Below are 22,153 nucleotides of genomic sequence, written 5' to 3' on the forward strand. Positions count from 1 at the left end.
TCTTTATTTGCAGTAAATTTAGGTATAATACGAAGATATTTGAGTGTATTGTTTAAGAATTTTTTATGTATGTGTGCTGATAAGTTCTGCATAATTTGAAACTCTTCCTCTTCCTCCTCCTCATCTTCTGCTGCTGCTTCTTCTTCATCTTCTTATTCCATTTTCTCATAATTCTTTACTAATTCAGCTTCGCAACTTCCTTCACTTTTCGCGATGATTTTAAAATTTTTTTGAGAGATTTTGATCCTTGTTTGAATTTTGAGCGTTGTGATTTTGATTAAGAAAAAAGAACCATTAACATTATTTAAGAGTTAGGAAAAGTGTGTGTTTACATGCAATCTAAACTGAAGGTCATTTTTATTAGATTTTGACCAATTTATATAAACTTGTATACCAAAAAAACTCGTATGTGTAATATATTTCATTCTCATTTTCAACCTAATTTGTTGGTTAAGTGTTATATTTCTAATGTAAGGAATCAAAGCTTTCTTGTTTATTTCCATAATATTCATGAAATTCACATCACCCCCTTTAGTATAGTAATTACAAGATTTCTTCAAAAATTTCCAATTTTTCCATTGAAGATTTTATTTGTGATGTTATCACACTACAATTTTGTCATATATAATAAAATAGAAAGAGTATAGCTAGTTTGCTATTTTTACTAGTTTGACATGAAGTTATTACAGTTAATTAATTAGTTTCTTATTTATTTTATTTGTTTTTTTTACCCAAACGGTATTTCCTAACTCGACAGGTTAACGACTAATCTGTCGCAAATCTGAGCTCTATTTAAGGGTCTGTCGCTGGCCAATGGGTTGCTGCATGCACATGGAGAGTTCGAACTCTCGACACTTGCTTAAGCGGACGAGTGAACTGACCACTCGACCAACTCAAGTTGGTTAGTTTTTTATTTATTTTAATTAATCTCAAATTAATATTATTTTTTTTTCAAATTCAATCCAAAAAAACTTTATGACAGATCAGCCCACCAGTTAGAAAAAAATGGGGACGGACTTAAATTGTCAGACAGCCTTTTTGGTGCGAGGACCCTGAAAGCCCCCTTACAAGTTACAACTGGAAATCTAAATCTCTCTTTTTTTTATTATTTTTATTTTTTTGGTTTTTGAAAAGAAGTGGTCGCTCCCAGTGTAGAGTGTGGGAGCGCGCAAGAGCAGCAACAATGTCTGGATTCTCCTTCGGTTCTTCTTCTTCCTCTCAGTCTTCGTCTTCTTCTCCCTTCTCCTTGACAAACCCTCCATCCTCTTCCGCTTCCTCTTCCGCATTATCCTTCGGCTCATCCACCCCCTCCACTGGTTTCTCATTCGGATCCTCCTCCCTCTTCTCTTCCACCACCGCCACCGCAAACCCTAGCTCCGCCGCTTCTTCCTCACCAAGTCCATTCTCTTTCTCATTCGCTTCTTCATCCTCCACCGCAGGAGGAAGCGGCGGCGCCACTACTACCGCACCCTCCTTCGGCTTTGGCTCCACACCTTCCTCCTCCGCAGCCTCTGCGCCGTCATTTTCCTTCGGTTTTGGGTCCGCGCCGACCGCATCTGGCTCCGCTCCTGCTCCAGCTCCAGCTCCGTCTCTGTTCGGCTCTGCTTCTTCGGCTTCCACTGCGGCAGCTTCGAGTTCCGGTTCTTCCATTTTCGGTGCCGCGAGTTCAGGCTCTTCCTTGTTCTCCACACCGTCTTTTGGTGGAACTTCCTCTGCCACGACGCCGTTTGGGGCAAAACCCTCTGCTGCGACGACACCATTTGGCGGAGCATCTTCTGCTTCTTCGGCGTCACCGTTTGGCGGAGCATCTTCTGCTCCAACCTCGCTATTTGGTGGAGCATCTTCTGCTTCAACCACACTCTTTGGGGGAACTTCATCTGCAACGACGTCATTTGGATCAACACCTTCTTCAACAACAGCGGCTGCGAGTAAGCCATTTGGAGGGTTTTCGCTCTCCCCGTCGGCGGCTTCCTCTTCTGCTGCAACTACAACTCCTTCATTCTCAAGCGTGTTCGCCACTGGTGCTTCTTCTTCCTCTTCGAGCTCATCTTCTCTGTTTACGGGGTTTGCAAAACCATCTGCACCAACACCAACAACAACTGCAGCCTCTACTGCCGCTGCTTCTGCACCGACGCCGACTAGCACTACTGGATTCTCCTTCGGAAATGCAACTTCGTCTGCTTCTCAACCATCTTTCGGGTTCCCCAATGCGGCTGTTTCATCACCAGCTTCATCCGCTTCTACAACTTCCAGCACACCGGCTTCAAAACCTTCTGGTTCTTTCTCGTTCACCACAGCATCAGCGCCATTGTTTTCGACTGTAACTGCCACCACAGCTTCCACACCAGCAGCGGCTGCCAGCGGCAGTACCCCCTCGTCTGCTGTGCCTGCATTTGGTATCCCAGCTTCAACTGCTCCGGCAATTGCTGCATCTTCGTTATCGGGGACTCCAGCAGCTTCTGCTGGTGCTGCCTCCTCTACTAGCGGAGGATCATCTTTTGCTGGATTTGGTGTGGGGAGCTCTGCATCAACCGGTTCCTCCACTGCTTCTTTTGGGACGGGGTTTTCTTTTGCAACCAAGGCATCTGCAGCATCAACGCCGGCTGTTTCAAGCTCTGCACTTGCATTTGGTGAGTCAGGCAATTTGAATGCTTTTGGAAATAGATGGATGTCAAAATGATGGATACTGCTGTTCTTTTATTTTATTTTTTGGATTCTGTCCATATCAATTTGCTTTGGGTCAATATTTGCTACTTGGTTAAACTTACTGGAAAATGTTGGATATTTGTTGTGTTTTAACATGGCAGCGTTAAGTATGAGTATTTCACTTGCTTTGTCCATTTTGAATGGTGGCCCTGATGTTCTAGTGGTGGTTTAAGATTTAGATAGGTGATAAAATGAAGAACTATAAATTTTAACGATGAGTAACTGAGTTGTGGTGGTGAAGGGGAGAGGGAAGTATTGATGTATTGCATAGTTAGTTGATGATTTTAACATCTTCTGTTATTTAGTTTTTGTGTATTCATATTGTCATGCCCTCTGTTTGGAGGGTGAAAATATTTCCTGTGCATCTACTTATCGTTGTAACTTCATCGGATATTTCATTGTCATTCTGAGAGTGTAATTTAAATAGTTGATGGACTGGAGAGGAGGAAAAAAAGAAAAGAAAAGAGGGGGGGGGGGGATCCCAGTTCTACTATAGTTTAACCAAATATTGAGAGAGGAAAGAAGACTTACATATTGTGGATAGGAGTATATGTTGAGCTAGTATGAGAGATCTGACTAGATTGATGTCCAGTTCGTTAGTATATCCTTCGGGTTTACTTGCTTCATGTAAGCTGTAAGCATATGAAAAACTATACATTCTCTGAAGTGAATACTGTGAAGCTGCATTGAAAGAGTGGATGTTTTGTCTTTGTCACATCACCCTGTATAAGAAATTTGAAACCTTATTGTGCTTGAAGTAGGGATATACAATGCATGCCCAAATCTAATTGCCCAATGACTCAGTTGTTTTTAAATGATGCTTATGCCATTGATTATTGATCATGCTCCAGTTTGTCCAACAATGCATGGTCACCATGACTGAGAATCACCCCACCTTAAAGTTTAAGCTTATAAGTTGAAGCTGAATAAAGTTTTGTATTGTCAACCCATCAGTGATATGCACTTTTTTTCAGGCGTCAAAGTTGTTGAGAATTTCAAAGGGGAAGCAGTAATATTTACAATTTGCATATTATTCTGTTGTTTATCTTTGTAGACTTCTTAGGATTGGGGTTTGTCTCATCTTTTATCATTTTTTCGTTTTCAACCCCATTGTAAAGATGATAGAGCATAAATGAGATGATAGGTAGTTGATAGCTATAAATAAGGGGAGACCAACAAACATGATAGAAGAAATCATTAAGAGCAACTTACAATTAATTACTGCTGTATAAGAATTGCTTACTATGAGATATATAATGGCATTGTTTGATCTGTCAATGAGCTCATGTAGTAGGGAAAGGCTTTGTGCTGATTGTTTTCATCTTCCCTATAGAGGATGATGCATATCTTGATGCGGTTATTTTTCTTGTTCAGGATTGTTTACAGTTATAACATTTCACGCAGAGCTTTTCATTAGTTGTTCATATTTTTTCTTGTTTCTTTTCACGTTATCTAATTCTTTCAATTCCTTTTATTTAAACAAATGTACATAAACTTTCCCATGCCTGATGTGTGATTGTTAACTGAAAACTGCTTCTGTAGGAGTTAGCAGTACCACAACAACTGCTCCGACAATTTCCAGCTCCAGTGCAAGTGCAACTCAGACATCATCTGCTCTTGTGGCTTCCACTAGTGGGTATGTATGTTTTATAATTTTTACCGTTCTAGCAATCTAGTTATTTCCTTTCCCTCTCGGCAAATGTTGTTATGTGATCTCTATTTGTGTTCATTTTTTCTCTCTCTATCTTGGTTCATTTCTTAACTTTATCCATCTTGCAATATGATATGGTGGTAAAGGCTTGATATATATTTCATTCCAAATATTATACATGGATTATATTAAATTTCAAAATATACAAGAAAAAACTTATTTGCATTCCAAGTGTTTCTTTTTTTCTTTTTGATTATTTTAGGCTTTAACTCATAACTTTTACTAATAGGAGTAACTCATGCATTATGTTGTGTACTTGATGATTTATCAAAAAGAATAAAAGGGAAGCTCGGTGCATAAGCATCCTGTGTTAATATAGGATCCGGAGAAGGGTCGCATCCAAAGGGTAGGTAGAATTTTTAACGTGGTGCTTCTAAGTTTCAACATGCACCTTATAAGTGATTGTTTGCTATGTTTACACAGACATTTACTTCACATTGCTTCATGTTTCCAGATTCTTTTTTAGCTGAATGTATCGATTTCCTCACCTAATGATACAAGGCTTAGCTGTTGTATTGATTTTATGGTGCTGATGTTAAAAAGCTTTAGTATATTATATTTGCACAAGGAGTCACTAATTTTGATACAAAGGTGCATCTGATATCTTACGTTCTTTTTGTCACTTAGAACTACTTCAACTGTCAGCACTTCAGTTGCTGCTACTGCGGCTCCCAAATTGCCATCTGAAATTACAGGGAAGACTGTGGAAGAGGTACGTGATGCATTCCTGTTCTTTTCCATGTTCCCTATTTTGTGTGCATTTGGCTTAGAAAATTGAATTAATTGATAAGTTAAGAAATGAACTTCACGTTTATTGAGTGGTGAACACGACTTACTTGAATATATTGAAAAGAATTGGAATATTGCATAAATGATATAAACTTATTTCAAATGGATTTAGTGTAAAACTTATTGAGAAGAATTGGAATATTGCATAAATGACATAAATTATATGTTCAAATTCATTGTATAAAGCCCTTATTTAACAGATCTCGTTTCCAGTGATGATAGAGGTTGGGTATTTCCAACAGAGTTGTTTATAGAATTCTGACTAGATATTTCTTTCTTTTGCCCTGACCATTTTGGGATCCTGTAATCTTCTGTAGATTATCAAAGAGTGGAACACTGAGTTGCAAGAGCGTACTGGAAAATTTAGGAAACAGGCTAATGCTATAGCTGAATGGGATCGCAGAATTTTGCAGAATCGTGATGTTCTATTGAGGCTTGAGGTTTCTCTCTCTGCTGATAATCTTTTTCTTTTCCTACTTTTTTTTCTATAAGACGCTACATGAAACAGCTTACATTTACCAATTATTTCTCTATAGCTTATATAAAATGTTTTTAATTTAGATCGAAGTGGCAAAAGTAGTTGAGACACAGTCAAACATGGAGCGGCAATTGGAGTTAATTGAAACTCATCAACAGGAGGTATTTTGAGAAGTTCTTTTCCCCGTTTCTAAACAGTTTTTGGCGAGCTGCATTTAATGTGTGTTTGGCCTACTATTTATTTTAGTTGTTGTGATGTGCTGTTCAAGTGTTCATACAAGGTTTTTTGTGTGATTTTTTCTAGTTCTTGTCTTCAGTAAGTAGGATCTTTTTCTTTTTTGGTAAATTTCTCTAACATTGGGGCTCGAAACTAGCTTCTCTTCTGTTTTTCAAGTTAATTTTACTTAAGCATCTTTGCATTTTTGTCGTACGAAGGAATTAGTTGTTTGCTTTTTTTTTTTTTTGTCATCAAGCTCATGGAGGATGGATCAACACAATCTACAAAGCTGATACTAATTATATAAAAATATATTACTTCCTGTTTGTATATTAGCATATTGGGGATTAACATACTAGTAAGAAGCTATAAATTTCATGGTTTTTACAAACTCAACAAGCAGGCAACATTTATTGATTTCAATCACATCGTTGACATAAAGTGAATTAAACCTAGGTAGCTTGTTTACGGAAGCAACTAGAATTTAGAAATTCAAAAGATTGAAATTGATAGACTCAAAATCGGAACATTTAATTTTCATTATGCTAGAAGAGTTTAGTCACTTCATCTAACTTTTTTTGGGTTATCAAAATTGTTTTATCTACATCTGAAGAGTAAGTTACTATGCTTATATAAAAATATTTTCATATTGATTTAATCATTTAACAGTTTCATTACCCAAAAAGATAAAAAAGGAATTGAAATGAGTTGTGTTCTGAATGAATTCTTTTGTTGACATTCCTGTATTTAGGTTGACAAGGCTTTACAAAGCATGGAAGAAGAAGCTGAACGTATTTACAAGGATGAGCGTGGATTGCTTCTTGATGATGAAGCTGCTTCTACAAGAGATGCAATGTTAGTTAATCGTTGTTTGTTTGGTGATTAAGTAGTATCTGGGTCCAGTGAAGGCTATTAGTATTTTTTTTGTAATATGAATTGTAATTTTGACACCAGTTCCTCTCATTCTGTCATTTCTTTGATTTTTTTTTCCAATACATTGATTTGCAGGTATGAGCAATCTGAACTGATAGAAAGGGAACTAGAGCAGATGACAGAACAGATCAAATCCATCATCCAATCTCTTAACTCAAACCAGGTAAAAGTTGTCAGTTTCAGTTGATTTTGTTATTACACTAAAAGAACTTAAAAGCGATGCTTACATTATTGTGACATTCAGGGTGGAGAGCTTGATGCACTTGATGGAATGACTCCATTAGATGCAGTAGTTCGAATTCTAAACAATCAACTAACCTCTCTAATGTGGATAGATGAAAAGGTCAGTATTTTCCACCATGCCATTGTTTGGTGGAACTTTTTGTTGTTTCTACTTGTTAGGTATGCTTAGTATTATTACTGGGTGTGTTCGTTTGGGAGTGAAGTCAAGCTACACCCTTCATAATAGGTTGGATACTGTATGCACCTGAACTTAGTTAAAAGCTTAGGTTCTAGTTAAGATCATTCATGCTCTTTAATTTGACAGTATTGAAGTTCGATGTGCATATAAAGGATTGTCTTCCCAGCATTTGAAATTCATAATAAATTTTCTCCAAAAAACAAAACAAACAGAGATCTCTTAACATGATTCCTCGACTCAAATAGTCTCTATAGTTGTGGTCAATGGTGTATATTTTTTTTTGAAAAAAAAAAGGGGGGGGGGGGGGGGGTACTTGAAAACCTAATTTGCGCCTGTTTCTGCTGTCCTGTGTTTTTGCCTTATCACTGAATACAAGCGCTTCGATTTTGATCAATCCTTCTCAGGCTGAAGAATTTTCATCCCGCATTCAGAAGCTTGCTAACCAAGGTTCTGCTTCGGATCGTGAACTGATGGGTCCAAGAATGTGGATGTCCTGATATATCGATCTTGTAAGGACCTGTTCAAAATTTAGATGAAATGCCAGCAGATAAACAAACACAGGGATTTGTGAGAAGAGGTTATTGTGCCTCTTGTGTGAGATTTGAGATGAATTGTTTGAGTGATTGTTACTATTAAATTTTCTGTTGGCCTAAATGTTATTTTACATATACTGTTTTTAAAAGAATAGAAAAAAAATATAAATACATTTAAATATCTAAATAGGTAATGAACAAAATAATTAAAAGAATGAGAGACTAGCTTTCGTTTGAATAGCTTATGTTCTTTCCTCAACATTTGTTATCATAGTATTCTTGACTATACACGAGGAAAACTCAAGAAAATCATAAACGATGTGGTCAAAAGAAATTTACATATAAGCAATTTCATTTGTAGACATGATACTATGATAGGATTCCATAGCATCGATTGATCTATGTAACTAACTCTACCTAATGAGATAAAGCTGGTTTGTTGTAATATTTTTCATTCGGCCATCCAAATAAAGGCTTTTAGTTCATTCAAATAAACTAAATATCATTTAATCTTAGAATCATTAGTGGTTTAATCTCCAGTTTATTTTAAAGCTTTTAATTGAAGAAGTATCTACATTGAATATATTTTTGTTAGTTGTTTCAATTATCATTCAAAATCTAGCGATATGCAAATACGAGTCTGTATCTTGCAGAATGCATTTTCAGGTTGATTGACACAGCAACTTGCTAAATATTTGTATTATAAAATTGAATACAATGAGAAAGCTAATACATACACTCTCAAATGTCTCGGGCGACAGACTAGTGTCTTATGTACAAGAAAAAGTTGACACGAAATGAGGCAAAAGATTGTGCAAGATGTCAAGATTGTCCAAACAAATCGAAATCAACAGCCACGAATGAAACTACTCTTGCATATTCACACACCAATCAGAAGGTGTGCGTAGTTCATGAAATGTTTTACATTCTATGATTTTTGGCTTAGAAATAAGGTTCCCCAGCGACAATATTCCCAAGAATGTGAGACATCAGATGAACCACATTTCCTAAGATCTTTCCAATCGCGCCATGATCACTATCAAGAGGATTACAATGCAGAGAAGCAGAGATGACCTGAGTTTCTCGTGCAGCACTGCCGGATCTACGTGTTGCGTCTTTGGAGAATGAAAGAAATCATTTACCAGTGACTGGAAGTTTTCTATCAGTTCCCAGACCTTTCCTTTTATGAGTTGTAGTATCCAGCTTAACAGATACATGGCGAGCTCATTTTCTTCAGAATTCTGAGGCGTCTTGTTCTCATCTAGATGAAAGAATACAACGTGGAATGAGTCAGTTCGTTAGAAGTTGAAGCAATCTAGGATTTCAATATTTCATGAAACAGACATTGGCATTTGGCAATATTGGTGTCGTTAATTCAACACAGCTTCTTTGTGACAGTTTTCACTTAATAACCACTAGTAATTATTATTGTTATTATTATTCAAAATACTCAAATGCCATGCCAATAGTCACCAAAAAAAAAATGCCATGCCAATGACTCACTAGTCAAGTGGCAAAGTCAACTAGAAAAGAAGGTGTTTATGGACTAAACATCCAGGGGGAAAACAAACTGTTTTGATGCGTGGCTCCCTAAGTTATGACTAAACACTCTTTCTAGGTTATATATCAAGAGGCTAGAAGGATTGGTTTCCGCTATGTTGGTAAACCCACCAAAGGTAGTATAAAGAACAAGGTCAAAAGTAAAAAAGAAATACTCAACTGCACTTGCTAGCTGCTGCATCTTAGTGATTTGATTTTGTTTAGCTTCTTCATTTTATAAAGGGTTAAGTATATTTTTTGTTCTTTTAAGTTTGACAAAAGTTTCAAAAATATCTCTAAGTTTTACTTTGTTTCTATTTTGTTCCATAAGTTTTCGATTTGCATCAAAATATATCTCTGGTAGCTAATTTTTCAAAAAAATTAGAATCAATTCAACAATAATTACATAAAAATAACATCTAACACAAGCAAATCAAACATAATTGTCATACATTATTGTTGGATTGGTCTTAAATTTTTTTAATTTAATTGTCGGAATTTGTATCCTCTAAATTTTGAATTTCACTTTAGAGGGCAAAATATGATCTATTACCGTTTATTTCATAGGTGGGAAGCAAGAGAAAATATGAAAGAGAAAACATTTAATGGTAGGAGGTCTTACTTTATCCTCTAAAGTGAAAATCTAAAATTTAGAGGATCCAAATTCTAACTGTAGGAGGTATATTTGATGCAAATAAAAATCTTTTGAGACAATAAAATTTAGGGAAGTATTTTAAAACTTTTGCCAAACTTTAGGGACAAAAAATATATTTTACCGTTTTATAAAATAAGAGGGGGTCTTGGAGCACCGATGAGTTCTCTCCGTGTGATTTTGAGGTCAAATTCAAACTGTGAAATGAGTCCCTAATCCGTTTATCAGTTAAAATACATTATACGCTTTCCTGGAATTTGCATAAAGCAGAATATTTGTGCACAGGATTGAGCTTCATTTTATAAAATAAATATGCATATAACTAGAAATAAAGACCTGAATCAGGCATCTCTAGGAGCTTTTGATGCCGCACATGGCTCATGACAGCATCCCAAATAGCTTTATCAGATGACAGCGACACCACTAATCTCTACAAGGAAATTGTAGTCCAATACAAAGTTAACGAACAAATCTAACAGAGGTCATAAAAATTTCAATAATAAATGCAAAAATAATAACAAATTTTGAAGAGAATAGTCGCCAAATAGCGTTAATTATAATGAGATGATCTGTATATAAATGAAAAAAATTCCAAGATGTTGGGAGATCAAAACAATATAGTGGAAAAGTAAGAACCCATAAAAGTAAGTCTTTAAAAATAACAAAATTTATCACCCATAAAACAAGATGATTATTACAGAAACTAATTTTATAGATTGACAATTTAAAATAATCATTTTACAGAACGCAAAGGAATCAAGACATATTCATTATTTATTTATTTTCAATATCTATTACTTATTGAAGTATATTGATCGTTCTGTTTTTTTTTTTTTTTTTGTCGTACACGATGATTGAGTAAAACGTAGAAAATTACCCAATTGCCTAAAATTATTCTCATTTTCATAATCATATCCATGTTGGATTATGGTTTACGTAGTTACCACTATGTAAATTTGTACTGTTTCACTTTGAGAAGCATAAAAAACTTTCAAATGTTGTAAAACTTCAAAATGGAACCTTAATTGATGGATCAGTTTGCAGCAACTGGATTGCATCATATAATCGTTTATATCCCTCAGACAGAAATATCCTCGAATCAGAAGAGCTTGTGATTTGTCGATCTGAGCTCGAGGATGATACCACTTCTATAAAACTGGCAAATCAATTTGAAAAGGAATACTTGAGTTTCTAATTGTTATGGTAGTTTGCGCAAGTCAGTAATACACTAATTCTAGAAAAATTGAAACCACATGAAGAAGTGCAGTCCAACTCTTTTGACCGGGAAATACACAAAATAATCCAGGTAGGAAATAGACTAAATAAATTGGAATTTTTGTTTATTTCCAAACAAATTCATCCCTCCTTAGCTAGATCTTATCGTAAGACATACTAATCCTTCAAGACTACAAAAGAACACGGAATTAATTTACAAGAATTTTTAGAGAATAAAAATTTGTTAAGTACCAAAGTGTAGCATATGATATTCTGACCGATTTGGTATTTTATTTGTTGTTTAAGATTAAAACGGGAATCAATTTAATGACTAAAATCTTTAATTTTAAAATCCCCAGAACACTGGAAAATTACCCATCAACATGTCCGAACAAACTCAAAACCTAAGTCATGGTAATTTCCCCACAAATATTTCCAAAAACAAGCAAAATCCAGAACTAACAAGTTCAAATTATGTAAAAGCAGCTCAAGTAACAAAAGAAACTCCCAGAATGCTAACATTAGGTAAGAATAAGAAATTAAGAACTATATAGAACTCACTTTAGAAGAGCTGATATGGCATCCTCAACTTCCCGTTGAGATGGAACCGTTTCAAAGACGTGATCGTAGAGACTACTGTTGGCTTTTTTGGCTACTTCTTTCGGATCCACCGGCATAAGCTCTCTACTAGGTTTATTGCTGCGAGAGATAGAAGTAGATAAGGTAGTGTTTGCGTTTGGAGGCTTGAGATGATTAGGAGAAGAAAATGAAGATGAAGATGGCGGCGGAGGAGAAAGCTTTTCCAGATTTGAGCTTAACTGAGGCACAGAAGGACGCTGAGGCATGGTTCCACCACCCATGACCGACTGAATTTCCAGATTCAAGGTTGTTGAGGTGAGCAATGATTGTCGCTGCTTACTCTCTTTTCTTATCTATGGATGCTACGGTTTGGGTGCATTCTTGCACCTTGTGATCGGGTTGGTGTCATTTGACAGGCTTTTGGTACACTGGTTAATTATGGTGCACTATATTAATTCAGTTTTAGTAAGACTGAATAAGAAAAATAATAAAAGAGAAAGTATTGGAACCAATATGAATTGTGTACAATGAGTACAATGGATTAAAAAAAAAGTTTAATTATTCTGCAGGTTTCTATAGTTTTACGAATTTTTAATTAGGTCTCTATATTTTTTTCTTTTCAATTGGTCCCTGTACCTTATTTTTTTTCAATTAAGTCCCTGTTAACGTTTGACGTTAAAAAAAACGTTAGTGAGTTGTGGAATGACTTATTTACCCCTGTCTTCTCCTTATAAACACTCTCGTTGAAGTATCTGAGGTTTCTCTTCTTTTTCCTTTTCTATTTTCAGTTTTCATATTCTCCAAATTTATGGCTCATAGTCAAGGAACCTCATTCATTCTCTCTTCGGGAAGCTGTGTTTCTAGGAGCTCAAACTCGAAGGAAAGAAGAAATCTGTGTTTCTGTGGAGAGGCAGTAACCATCCGCCGTTCCTCAGTTGTTCTGACCATAGTAGGAGGTATGTTACTTGTGGGAAGATACCAAAATGCAACTTTTTTGAGTGGATTGATGATTTTGATTGGATTGAGGTTGATGACGGTGCAAAGAATGGGTGGCCAAAGGAGAAGGAAAGGCGGGTTCACTGTTTTTGTGGTGACACTCTGAATCTTCAAATTTCAGGAACAACAAAGAATCCTAATAGAAGATTTATTTCTTGCCCTAACAGAAGATGCAAATTTTTTGAGTGGGTTGATGAAGTTGGTGCAAGAAATAATGTGTCTGCTGCTGCTGTTGGAGTTGGTGGAACACAAAATTCTGCTAAGTTGGAAGCTGAAATGTGGAAATTGGATGCACAAGAAAGAAAGATAGAGAGGCTAAACGTGGAGATGGAGAGATTAATTATTGAAGCTAGAGAAATAGATGCTTGTGTGGTTAGATTATGTGATGAGTTGAATATTCTCCAAGAACAAGTTAAAAGGTTGGATGACAATATGAAAATTCAATGTAAAATGAAATATATGCTATTTATGTTTTTGCTAGTTTTAATAATTGGAATGTGGTTTGCAAGAGTTTAGGGTTATCTATACTATGAAGTTGTAATGTAAGAGATTTTATGACTTCAATCCAATTAAAGTTAATTATGTTTAGTTTGAATCAATTTTACACTTTGATGTATTTTGTGTGTATAATAAATGATAGTTGGGAAGCAACTTTATGAATGTGAATATTTAAATTTTCACAATTGACAACAACTTACAGCAAGAAGTGGCCAGAAAAATATGCTACATATATTTTCATTAAGTAAGTGTTCCTATAAATCATACTTACACAAAATATCATAACATAAGTGGTCATATAATATGCCACATATAGCTAATCCAAAATAAAGATCTAAGAAGTGCAACAATTAAAAGTGGTCCAACCTGATTACAAAATATCAAAATAGTGATCTTATCCACATAATAAACAGTGGCCACATAGACACAATTCATCACAAGATATACTATTTAACAGCAACTCCAACAACCCTAATTATAAATATAAAGAGACTTCAGTCATCACTTAGGTCTATATGTAGACTAGGTGCCCCTTTTTGCTTCATCACTCCTAACTTCAGCCGCCCACTTCTCCTCACACCAAACACCTTTGTCTTTAGTAAAGGTTGAGAAGATGCTCTAGGTGCTTAGTGAGATTTTGCACTTGCCACAACTAGGAGAGGCTAGGAGGCTGGCCCTTCAAGAGGTAAGGCTTGTTGTGAGGTGGTTGTGGTTAGAACCACTGCACCGGTGGATGTGGTTAGAGCCTGAGAAGTTGAAGTTGCAAGCATGGGAGGTGGTTGAGTGGAGGCATCAACAACAGGTGTGGTGGGTAGCTGTTGTGAAGATGCAGGTGTGGTGGGGAGTGGTTGTGAAGATGCAGCTCTACCCCTTCCTCTACCCCTTTCCCTGCCCCTTCCTCTTCCCCTGCCTACCCTTGTTTGCCTTATTTGCTCAGATCTTCTGATATTCACACCGGATCTCTTGTCGGCAGCAGGATCAGTGTCAACAGAAGTTGCAGGATCAGCAGCAGTAGCAGCAGGCGCAGCAGTAGGCACAGTGTCAACAGCAGTCGGATCATCTCCGTTGGCAGCAGCAGCAACACCAGGTTCTGAAATCAGGTAAACACCATATTGCAAAATGAATATTCATCTTATAGTCTTAAAATCCATTTAAAATTTATTTATAACACAGCATAATCAATTTATAATCATCTTATAGTCTATTTATAAGGCAGCATAATCTGTTTGCAATCCAAATCAATTCACAATAATTTACAACACAACATAATATATTTTCATACACCGTATGTTATACTAATCACAGCCTAATCCACTAAACACCTCAAATACCGTATAATTTCGAATTTAAAACAGATGATACCTGACACTATTGGATTGGGACAATGCCTTCTATTATGTCCATATTGGCCGCAGTTGCTACATGTAACAGATGAACCCGTCCTCCTAAGCTTTTTCTGAGAACGGTTCTCATCCGGTTCTCTGTTCCTCACCATCCATGGTCTTCCTGGCTTCACCTTAAAGATGGGAGGTATGATGGTGTCTCAACTTTCGGCCACATATTTTCTCCATTGATTGGAGAAACTAAGTTACCATAAATTGCAACATAGGCTGCTGGGCTATAGAAGTTGCTGCAATAATCTTCTGGATTGTCTCCTTTCTCAAATATAGCACAACAAGCATGCGAGCAGGGCATTCCACATAACCCCCAAAATCTACAGCTACACGTTCCAGCCAACAAGTCAACCACAAACCTCTCAATAATCATCCGGTTCTTATGATAAACTTTGTATTTCAGTCCCCCAGCCCATCTTGCTTGCCACTCCATAGCTCGCATAGCAATGACATCAAGCCTCTTTTTGGGTTTAGGCATGATTGTACCCTCATATTTTTTGGCCTTCTTCTTTTTTCAGCAAATTGAGACATCCAATATCCACTCGAACATAGTAAGTATGGGCTTGTCTCTTGCCTCCAAGATCCTACCATTGAAAGCTTCAGATATGTTATTCATCAACATGTCACTTTTAGCAAGAAACGTGAAGTGGCTCTTGCACCAGAGCTTTGGATCCAATGATGCTAACTTTACATAGCATTGACGGTTGATGATCATTAGCTGAGTCATCCTCCTCTCCCATTCCTCCACATATGTAGTTTTAGCTATTGATAGAATTAGGTCCCGCAAGACAGTCCCACCTCCATATGCTTTCTTGCAATTGGCATACAGATGTCTCAAGCATAGTCGATGCTCTAAAGCCGGCATCATCTCTTGAAAAGCTTGCATCAAACCCTGCAGTACATCATATATAATTCAGATTCATATAGCAGCAACATATCATATATAATAACTTTTCATAGAGCTGCAACATATCATATATAATTCACATCTTTTGATGAACCTTGATTCAATGCAGCAGTAACCATACCACAACTATACACTTCTCTAGCAGTATAATATAGCATTCTGCATAGTTTAGTCTTGATGACAGTAAATTATAAAGTTCAATTAAAACACTAATTCTCATTTGATTGAAGATATAATCAATATAAACAGATTTCAAAAACATAAAATCATCATGAGAAATGCAAAAGTGTGTAATGAAAAAAAATTAAGCAAAACCTAGCTAAGACAACTACTAAATCATACACATGCTACATTGCAGCTTTTATAAGACTATTAAAAACTGTATATGAGAATATGCATATTTCTCAAGTAGTATTTGGTCCGGGGAAAAATAAGAGCTACATTTTCACTAAAATGATAAAACAAGAGACAATATTTACAAGAGAGATTGCCATAGTAAAAGTTCAAAAGCTAATATTTACAAGAGACAATATTTACAAGATAACTGCTACATATTTACTAAATTAGTTGGCTTAAGAGCTCCTGAAGTTCTAATGGATTGCTTAACCATTTACACAGCAGGTTCATACATATTTAAATAGCAAATGCTAACCTTTTGTTGGTCAGACATGAATACCCACTTCCTTCTACTGACATCTCCAATATCATCCAATAATAGGTTTATAAACCAACCCCAACTGTCTCTAGTCTCAACCTCTACAGCAGCAACAACAATTGAAAAATAGTTATCGTTTGGATCTCTTCCAACAGCCACCAACAGTTGTTGACCATGATCACCTGACAAACCCCAATTTGACGGTTTATTTTGCATTGAATTTAGAGTATTTTGATAACCTTTTGTCACATTTAGCCTATGAATTAGCATGGTTTTGTTATCTCTCCCATATTTGTGCTTAAGTGTAAAAACATGCTTTTTAAGCCTTATTTTGATGAATTCTAGTTCCTCTTTGATTACATAAGATGCCTTGATGTGTTTACTAGTAATTCCAGGATTGAAATAGGCTAGGCATGACTCAAAGGAAGCAAGGAAGGAAGCATGCAAGTGGAGAGAAGCATAAAAAGTCAAAGAAGCAAAGTCAGTCATGCACGCGCACGCGCACAAGGCGCTCGCGCGCACAAGGCGCTCGCGCGCACATCGCAGAATTAGCCAGGGGCGCGCACGCGTACCGTGCGCGCACGCGTCGATGATCGCACATGACTTCATTAATGCAACACGTGCCTGGCGATTTTGGAAGGTTTCAGCAACCAACTTTGGTGCCAAAATTCATATAAGAGCCAAGGATTGAAGGGGATTGACACACATTTCACATCCATAGACTCATTTTAGATCCATAGATAGATTTTTTTAGTTAGTTACATTTGTAGAGAGAGAAACTCCAACTTCTCTCTAGGATTCATCTTCATTTTCTCAATTCTCAACCATTCCTTGGTGAGATCTATCACAACACTCAATTTACTTTGTTCATGTTGTAGATCATCTTCTCTAATCTCAATTAGTGTTTGCAATTGTTCAATTCTCATAGATCTTAGGTTTAACTTTGTTGTTATTGGATTCTATTGATTCATTGAAGATCTCATTTTCATAGTTGTTCATTGTTGATTGTTGTTAATCTCTTGTGTTGAATTGCCTTGATTCTAAATCTCTTCTCAATTTTACTATGTCTTTCATTCTTGCCCTCCAAATGTTTGAGAAAATGCCAACTTTAGATATGGAGTAGTATCCCCTCACTTGGCCTAGTGGTTGAGTCATTGGAGACACTTGAATAATGGATGTCAATTGTTGATTAAGAATTGAGGATTGCTAATTGACTTAGAGTGCACTAAAGCTAGACTTCCATAGGATAAGACTAGGACTTGTGACTTGAGTTAATTACTTTTACTTGACTTTCCTCTACAATTAGGGGTTAACTAAGTAAAGCAACACTCCTTTGTTATCACAATTGAAGGAAGCTATAGTGATGGAACTTCCAATGTTCAACCTTGGCCAAGGCTTTTAATATTGATTGATTGTTGTTTTCGTTTATTAGCACTTCTATGCCACACTCTTCAAGCCACCAAAAACCGCTTAACCAATAACATGCATCCTTGTAGCATTCCTAGGGAAGAACGACTCGGGACTAATACTCTCGGTTATAGATTGTAGAATTACTTTGATAATGGATTCTGCGTCGGTTTAGACTATACTACGATTGATTACTTGATAAATTCTATACCGGCAAAAATTTATTCATCAAAATGGCGTCGTTGCTGGGGAATGCGCATGAGTGCCATGTTTTTGGTTAATGTAAATATGTGAATATTGTGAATATGTTTGTCTTTTGTTTGTTTGTTAGTTTTTTGTTAGCTTTAGATCTCTATTAGTTTTGTTCCTATTTGCCACTATGAATTCTCGTCCTTGTGGTTTTGGATATGACTATGACTATTTTGTAGGCGGTGAAAACTTGAATGATGGCTCACAGTATGGGATAGATGAATTCTCAGGAAGGGAGCCATATCCATATGAGCAATCATCATGGCAACCTTCCCCTTCAAGTTACTATGATGGTAGTCCTTCCTATAATGCATATCATCCCTATGGATATGATGATTCTTATCATAGTCATACCACTCAACCACCATCATTCTATGCACCATATTCTCAACCCACATCTTATTTCCACCAATTGCCCACATATGATCCAAATCTATATTCCCCCTATGCATACCCTTGTGATGATTATGAACAAGCAACCCTTGAATCACCACCACTCCAACATCTCTACCCTCCAACCCAAGTTCCCATGGATAATACACTTGGTATCATTCTTCAAGAGCAAGAAGAGCTCCAAACCACCTTCACTAGTTTCACCTCTACCCTCCAAGAATTTACGTCCCGTATAATTCCACCCTCTACCAATAACCAAAATAACTTTCCACCTCAAAGCTTTGATGAATCTCCTTTCCAACCATATCATGATTTCCCCTCTCCGCCACAAACCTCCATGGAAGCATATCAATGTCCATTAATCCAAGAGCAATATGATCCTACCTATGTTAGTAAAGCGGAACAAGAATTAAGGGATCGTTTCAAGGAAGAAATGGATCGATTTCAAGCAACCATCCGTCAAAAGATAGATTCTTGGGATTCATATCACAAGCGAAATCAGTTCACGGATGATTGTGAAAAAGCAACCAAAGAGGGAGGTATGAGGGAGACTCTAGAGTCTCAAATTGAGCGCAAGGAATGGGAGTATGTGTTGCAACGAGCGGAGGAAATGAAGATTGTTGAAGATAAAGAAGTGGAAGAAGACCTAGAGGAGGTTGAACAAGAAGGAAGTTCCATCAACGAAAATAACTCTACATCAAGTGACAATGGTGATCTTGTTGAAGCTTCTCCCGTCGAATGTGAAACCAATGTTGAGGAGGGTGCGCAACCTCCAACACATGACTTGATCAATGATAAAGGGTTGGAGGAAGTTAGCAAACAAGAAGAATTTAAAGAAAGTTATCAAAAGATGGAAATCATCATGGAGGAGCCAAAGGAAGTGGAACCTACAATGTCAAGGCCATTGAATATCTTCCTTGCTAAGTCACCGTCCCAATCACAAATTGAGTGGGTAATCATCTCATCCTTTAATTTTCTTGGCCCATATCAATATGCGTTGTTAGAAACGGACGGTCAACTTAGAACCCTTTGCGGGCTAGAGAGTAAGAACGGATTAGATGTTGGTGGACAATTTGAATCAAGGTGCATAAAGGACGGAAGATCAAACTTTGAGTTTCAAAAGTGGCGTGAAACCAAATTCAATGGAATTAGGATGATGAGTATGAGTTACAAGGAGAATTCACTAAGTTTGTCACCTTATTGGAAGCATGAAGATCAAGAAGAAAGGGAGTTGACAAATAAAGTATGGGCCCCCGGAACATACATAGATCACTATCAACTTAGGGGCCTTGTTATTTGGTCAGGCCCCCTTAAAAGCCTTGTACGTTTAAATTGGGATCCCGGAGGCTGTTGGAAGAGCAAACACTGGTGGGGATTCGAAGAGGAGTTCAAGCATAAGCCACCCTAGCAAGGACTCCATCAAAATGTCCAACTTAAAGACTTAAACTAAAAGTGCTAGGTGGGAGACACCCCACCATGGTAAACTCTTCCCATGCTCTTTTAGTTTTGTTAATAAGTGATTTGAGTTACCATTGTAGGTAGTTTTCATTTCATAATTAGTTTGTTGTGTACATTAGTTGCTAGCATATTAACATGTATGTTGTGCTTAGTAGAAATAGAATAAATCTCAAACCAACTTGCATTTTAGAAAGTGTGTGATTTTGACTAAATAAGGAGTTGAAGGCACCATATGGAGTCCTTGGGCAATTTAGAGCTTTTAGGCATTTTCAAAGAAAAAAAAAGGGGGGTTGACGCGCGCGCACCATGTACGCGCACGCGTCCCTGTGCAGATGCACCACGAGCCACATTCCAGAGAGTTGGGCCTCTCTTGGGCAAACATTATGCCCTGAGCCCAACATGACCCGCGCTGACGCGCACTACGTGCGTGCGCGCCAATCATGAGAGCAAGAACATGTACGCGGACGCGCACCTGACGCGTCCGCGTCGATCCGCTGCTGCAATTTTTGAGCCAAACCCCAGAGAGTTAAGCCGGCTCTGGGCCAACTTGAGGCCCCTAGCCCAACTCGATCTGCGCGGACGCGCACTTGCCGCGAGCGCGCCCATATGTCAAAAGTGGAACAAGACGCGAGCGCACGCATTGCGCTAGCGTGCTTTATTACAAATCATCACTGTACGCGCACGCGCCGTTGTATAATATGCCAACCCACGCAAGAGCGCACTGCACGCTCACGCGTGGATTTCCATTTTCCTTAAATGTACGCGGACGCGCAAGGTGCGCGCGCGCGTTGATTCAAAAGATGGGATAACCCTAATGCGCGACGCACGCTGCGCAGTCGCGCACCTTCCCCCCTTCCCCAACTTCCCTTTCTCCTCTTCTCTCTCATAATCGCCGCTGCAACAGCGCCGGCGGCCACCACCGGACGGCCACCTCCTCCCCTTCTCTCACCGTCACCCCACTCGTCCTCGTCCTCTCCCTCTCCTCCACTCACTCTCTCTCCTCCTCCCTTCCGTCTCTCAGCCTCACCGCTGTCCGCGGCCACCACCGCCACCGTTCCACCATCACTGCCGGCGGCAACACTCGGCGGCCCCCTCCCTCTCTTTCATTGTTACACATCCTCACTGACCTTCTTTCACTCAGCCCATCATTCTTCCGAACGCCACCGCCGCCACTCATCCTCCCGACCGCTGTCCACGGCAGTGCAGACTTCTGCCTCCCCCATTACCTCCGGTCTATCCTAGTTCACCCTCCCACTCCTCCCAGCTCCCAGGTTCCTGCTCCATTTCTGTTATTTTTTTCTGTTTTTCCTTTTTTATTGTTCATTTATGTTAGTTACTGTAATTGCATGTTAGTTAGTTTGAATTCAAATGTTGCATGTTAGGTTAGATAGAAATATCTGCGGTTAGGTAGCTAGGACTGGATAGAGGATTCTAGGCCTGATAAGTGCTCCGTATGTGCCTATGTGCTGTCTATTTCCTTAGGTGTGTATACTGCTTTTTAGAATTGCTGTTTTGTGCAAATTGTGCTGCCTGCATACTATTTCACTGCTGTTGTGCTTAATTGGTGTTGTTTTCTATGCTAATTGTGCTATTTTGCTATCCGGGAATGTCCAATTTTAAGCCGGAATGCTGCCCGATTTTCACTTAAAACCAATGCTGCCCGATTTTCAAGGAAATTAGTTTCATTTTGGTCTTTATTTCAAATTTGGGCAAATTTCTGTTTCCTTTTGACTTCCCGGATTTGCACAATCATTGTGAACATGAACCGCAACTTCTCTTTTAATTGAGCCTATATATCATCATATCACTAATCCACTTTTCTAACTCACTAATTTCTTTAACCATCTAACTTCCACTCAGCTTTAACCCTCTTTAACAATTCTTTCAAAAATATGATGATATTATTGCCTTTTGAATATGAGTTGTTGACTTTAATGAAGCTTGCATTCTTGGTTTACTTGTTCACTTTTGCATATTCATTGCAACATCATGATTGTTATTTGACAATTGTATCCTGAACATGCCTTCTTTGTTACATGCTAAGTGTTTTATTGCTTATATACTATCATATTTTTTCAGGATGTCGGATAAAGGAAAGGCTATAGCCACTGCCACCTCTTCTAAGAAAAGAAAGCACTCTACACCCTCTATTCCCTCCATCTACAATCATTATGCTAAGAATCCTTTAAACGATGAGGAAAAAGAAAATCAGCAGTTACCTTCTACCGATCCAGCCAAATTCCCCAATCTTTACTGTGAGTTTCGATTTTCTAAATATCGAACAACAAAGCTAAATATTGAGAAGAAATTGCTCCTACCTAATGATGTGAGAAGGTCGATTACTGGTCGGATCCTTGAGCTAGGCATAGACTTTGTTGACCGAGATTTGGGGGATATCAATATATCTTGGGTGAAGGAATTCTA

At 37.8% G+C, this 22,153-nt stretch overlaps 2 protein-coding genes across 3 annotated transcripts; one reads left to right on the forward strand and one right to left on the reverse strand.

Moving 5' to 3' along the window:
* Nucleotides 1–1,143: 1,143 nt before the first annotated feature.
* LOC130934977 (nuclear pore complex protein NUP62) lies at nucleotides 1,144–8,251 on the forward strand. Its single transcript, XM_057864501.1, has 9 exons — nucleotides 1,144–2,630; nucleotides 4,249–4,342; nucleotides 5,045–5,129; nucleotides 5,524–5,646; nucleotides 5,768–5,845; nucleotides 6,652–6,755; nucleotides 6,909–6,996; nucleotides 7,078–7,176; nucleotides 7,659–8,251. The coding sequence occupies exons 1-9, from the start codon at nucleotides 1,184–1,186 to the stop codon at nucleotides 7,749–7,751; spliced, it is 2,211 nt and encodes a 736-aa protein (XP_057720484.1). The 5' UTR covers nucleotides 1,144–1,183; the 3' UTR covers nucleotides 7,752–8,251.
* Nucleotides 8,252–8,471: 220 nt separating this feature from the next.
* Nucleotides 8,472–12,190, reverse strand: LOC130934978 (uncharacterized). 2 transcript variants are annotated; one of them, XR_009067778.1, is made up of 5 exons: nucleotides 11,755–12,190; nucleotides 10,999–11,134; nucleotides 10,315–10,408; nucleotides 10,103–10,190; nucleotides 8,811–9,048 (listed from the first exon to the last, which is right to left on the reverse strand). XR_009067778.1 is itself a non-coding variant. In XM_057864502.1 (4 exons), the coding sequence occupies exons 1-4, from the start codon at nucleotides 12,051–12,053 to the stop codon at nucleotides 8,795–8,797; spliced, it is 783 nt and encodes a 260-aa protein (XP_057720485.1). In that variant the 5' UTR covers nucleotides 12,054–12,190; the 3' UTR covers nucleotides 8,472–8,794. The 2 variants fall into 2 exon arrangements, 1 of the variants encoding a protein (XP_057720485.1); XM_057864502.1 differs by lacking the exon at nucleotides 10,103–10,190 and having other exon boundaries at nucleotides 8,472–9,048.
* Between the last annotated feature and the right edge of the window lie 9,963 nt (nucleotides 12,191–22,153).

This window comes from Arachis stenosperma, chromosome 6 (assembly GCF_014773155.1).
Source record: "Arachis stenosperma cultivar V10309 chromosome 6, arast.V10309.gnm1.PFL2, whole genome shotgun sequence".
Classification (NCBI taxonomy): domain Eukaryota; kingdom Viridiplantae; phylum Streptophyta; class Magnoliopsida; order Fabales; family Fabaceae; genus Arachis; species Arachis stenosperma.

Bases quoted from the DNA above. Each gene is read 5' to 3' on its own strand.
- LOC130934977 (XM_057864501.1), top strand. From the start codon at position 1,184: ATGTCTGGATTCTCCTTCGGTTCTTCTTCTTCCTCTCAGTCTTCGTCT. The intron at 5,647-5,767 runs GTTTCTCTCTCT...TTTTTAATTTAG, and splicing joins ATGTTCTATTGAGGCTTGAG to ATCGAAGTGGCAAAAGTAGT. The intron at 7,177-7,658 runs GTCAGTATTTTC...AATCCTTCTCAG, and splicing joins TAATGTGGATAGATGAAAAG to GCTGAAGAATTTTCATCCCG.
- LOC130934978 (XM_057864502.1), bottom strand. From the start codon at position 12,053: ATGGGTGGTGGAACCATGCCTCAGCGTCCTTCTGTGCCTCAGTTAAGC. The intron at 11,135-11,754 runs GTGAGTTCTATA...TTGATTTGCCAG, and splicing joins GCCATATCAGCTCTTCTAAA to TTTTATAGAAGTGGTATCAT. The intron at 9,049-10,314 runs GTCTTTATTTCT...TCTTTCATCTAG, and splicing joins CCTAGAGATGCCTGATTCAG to ATGAGAACAAGACGCCTCAG.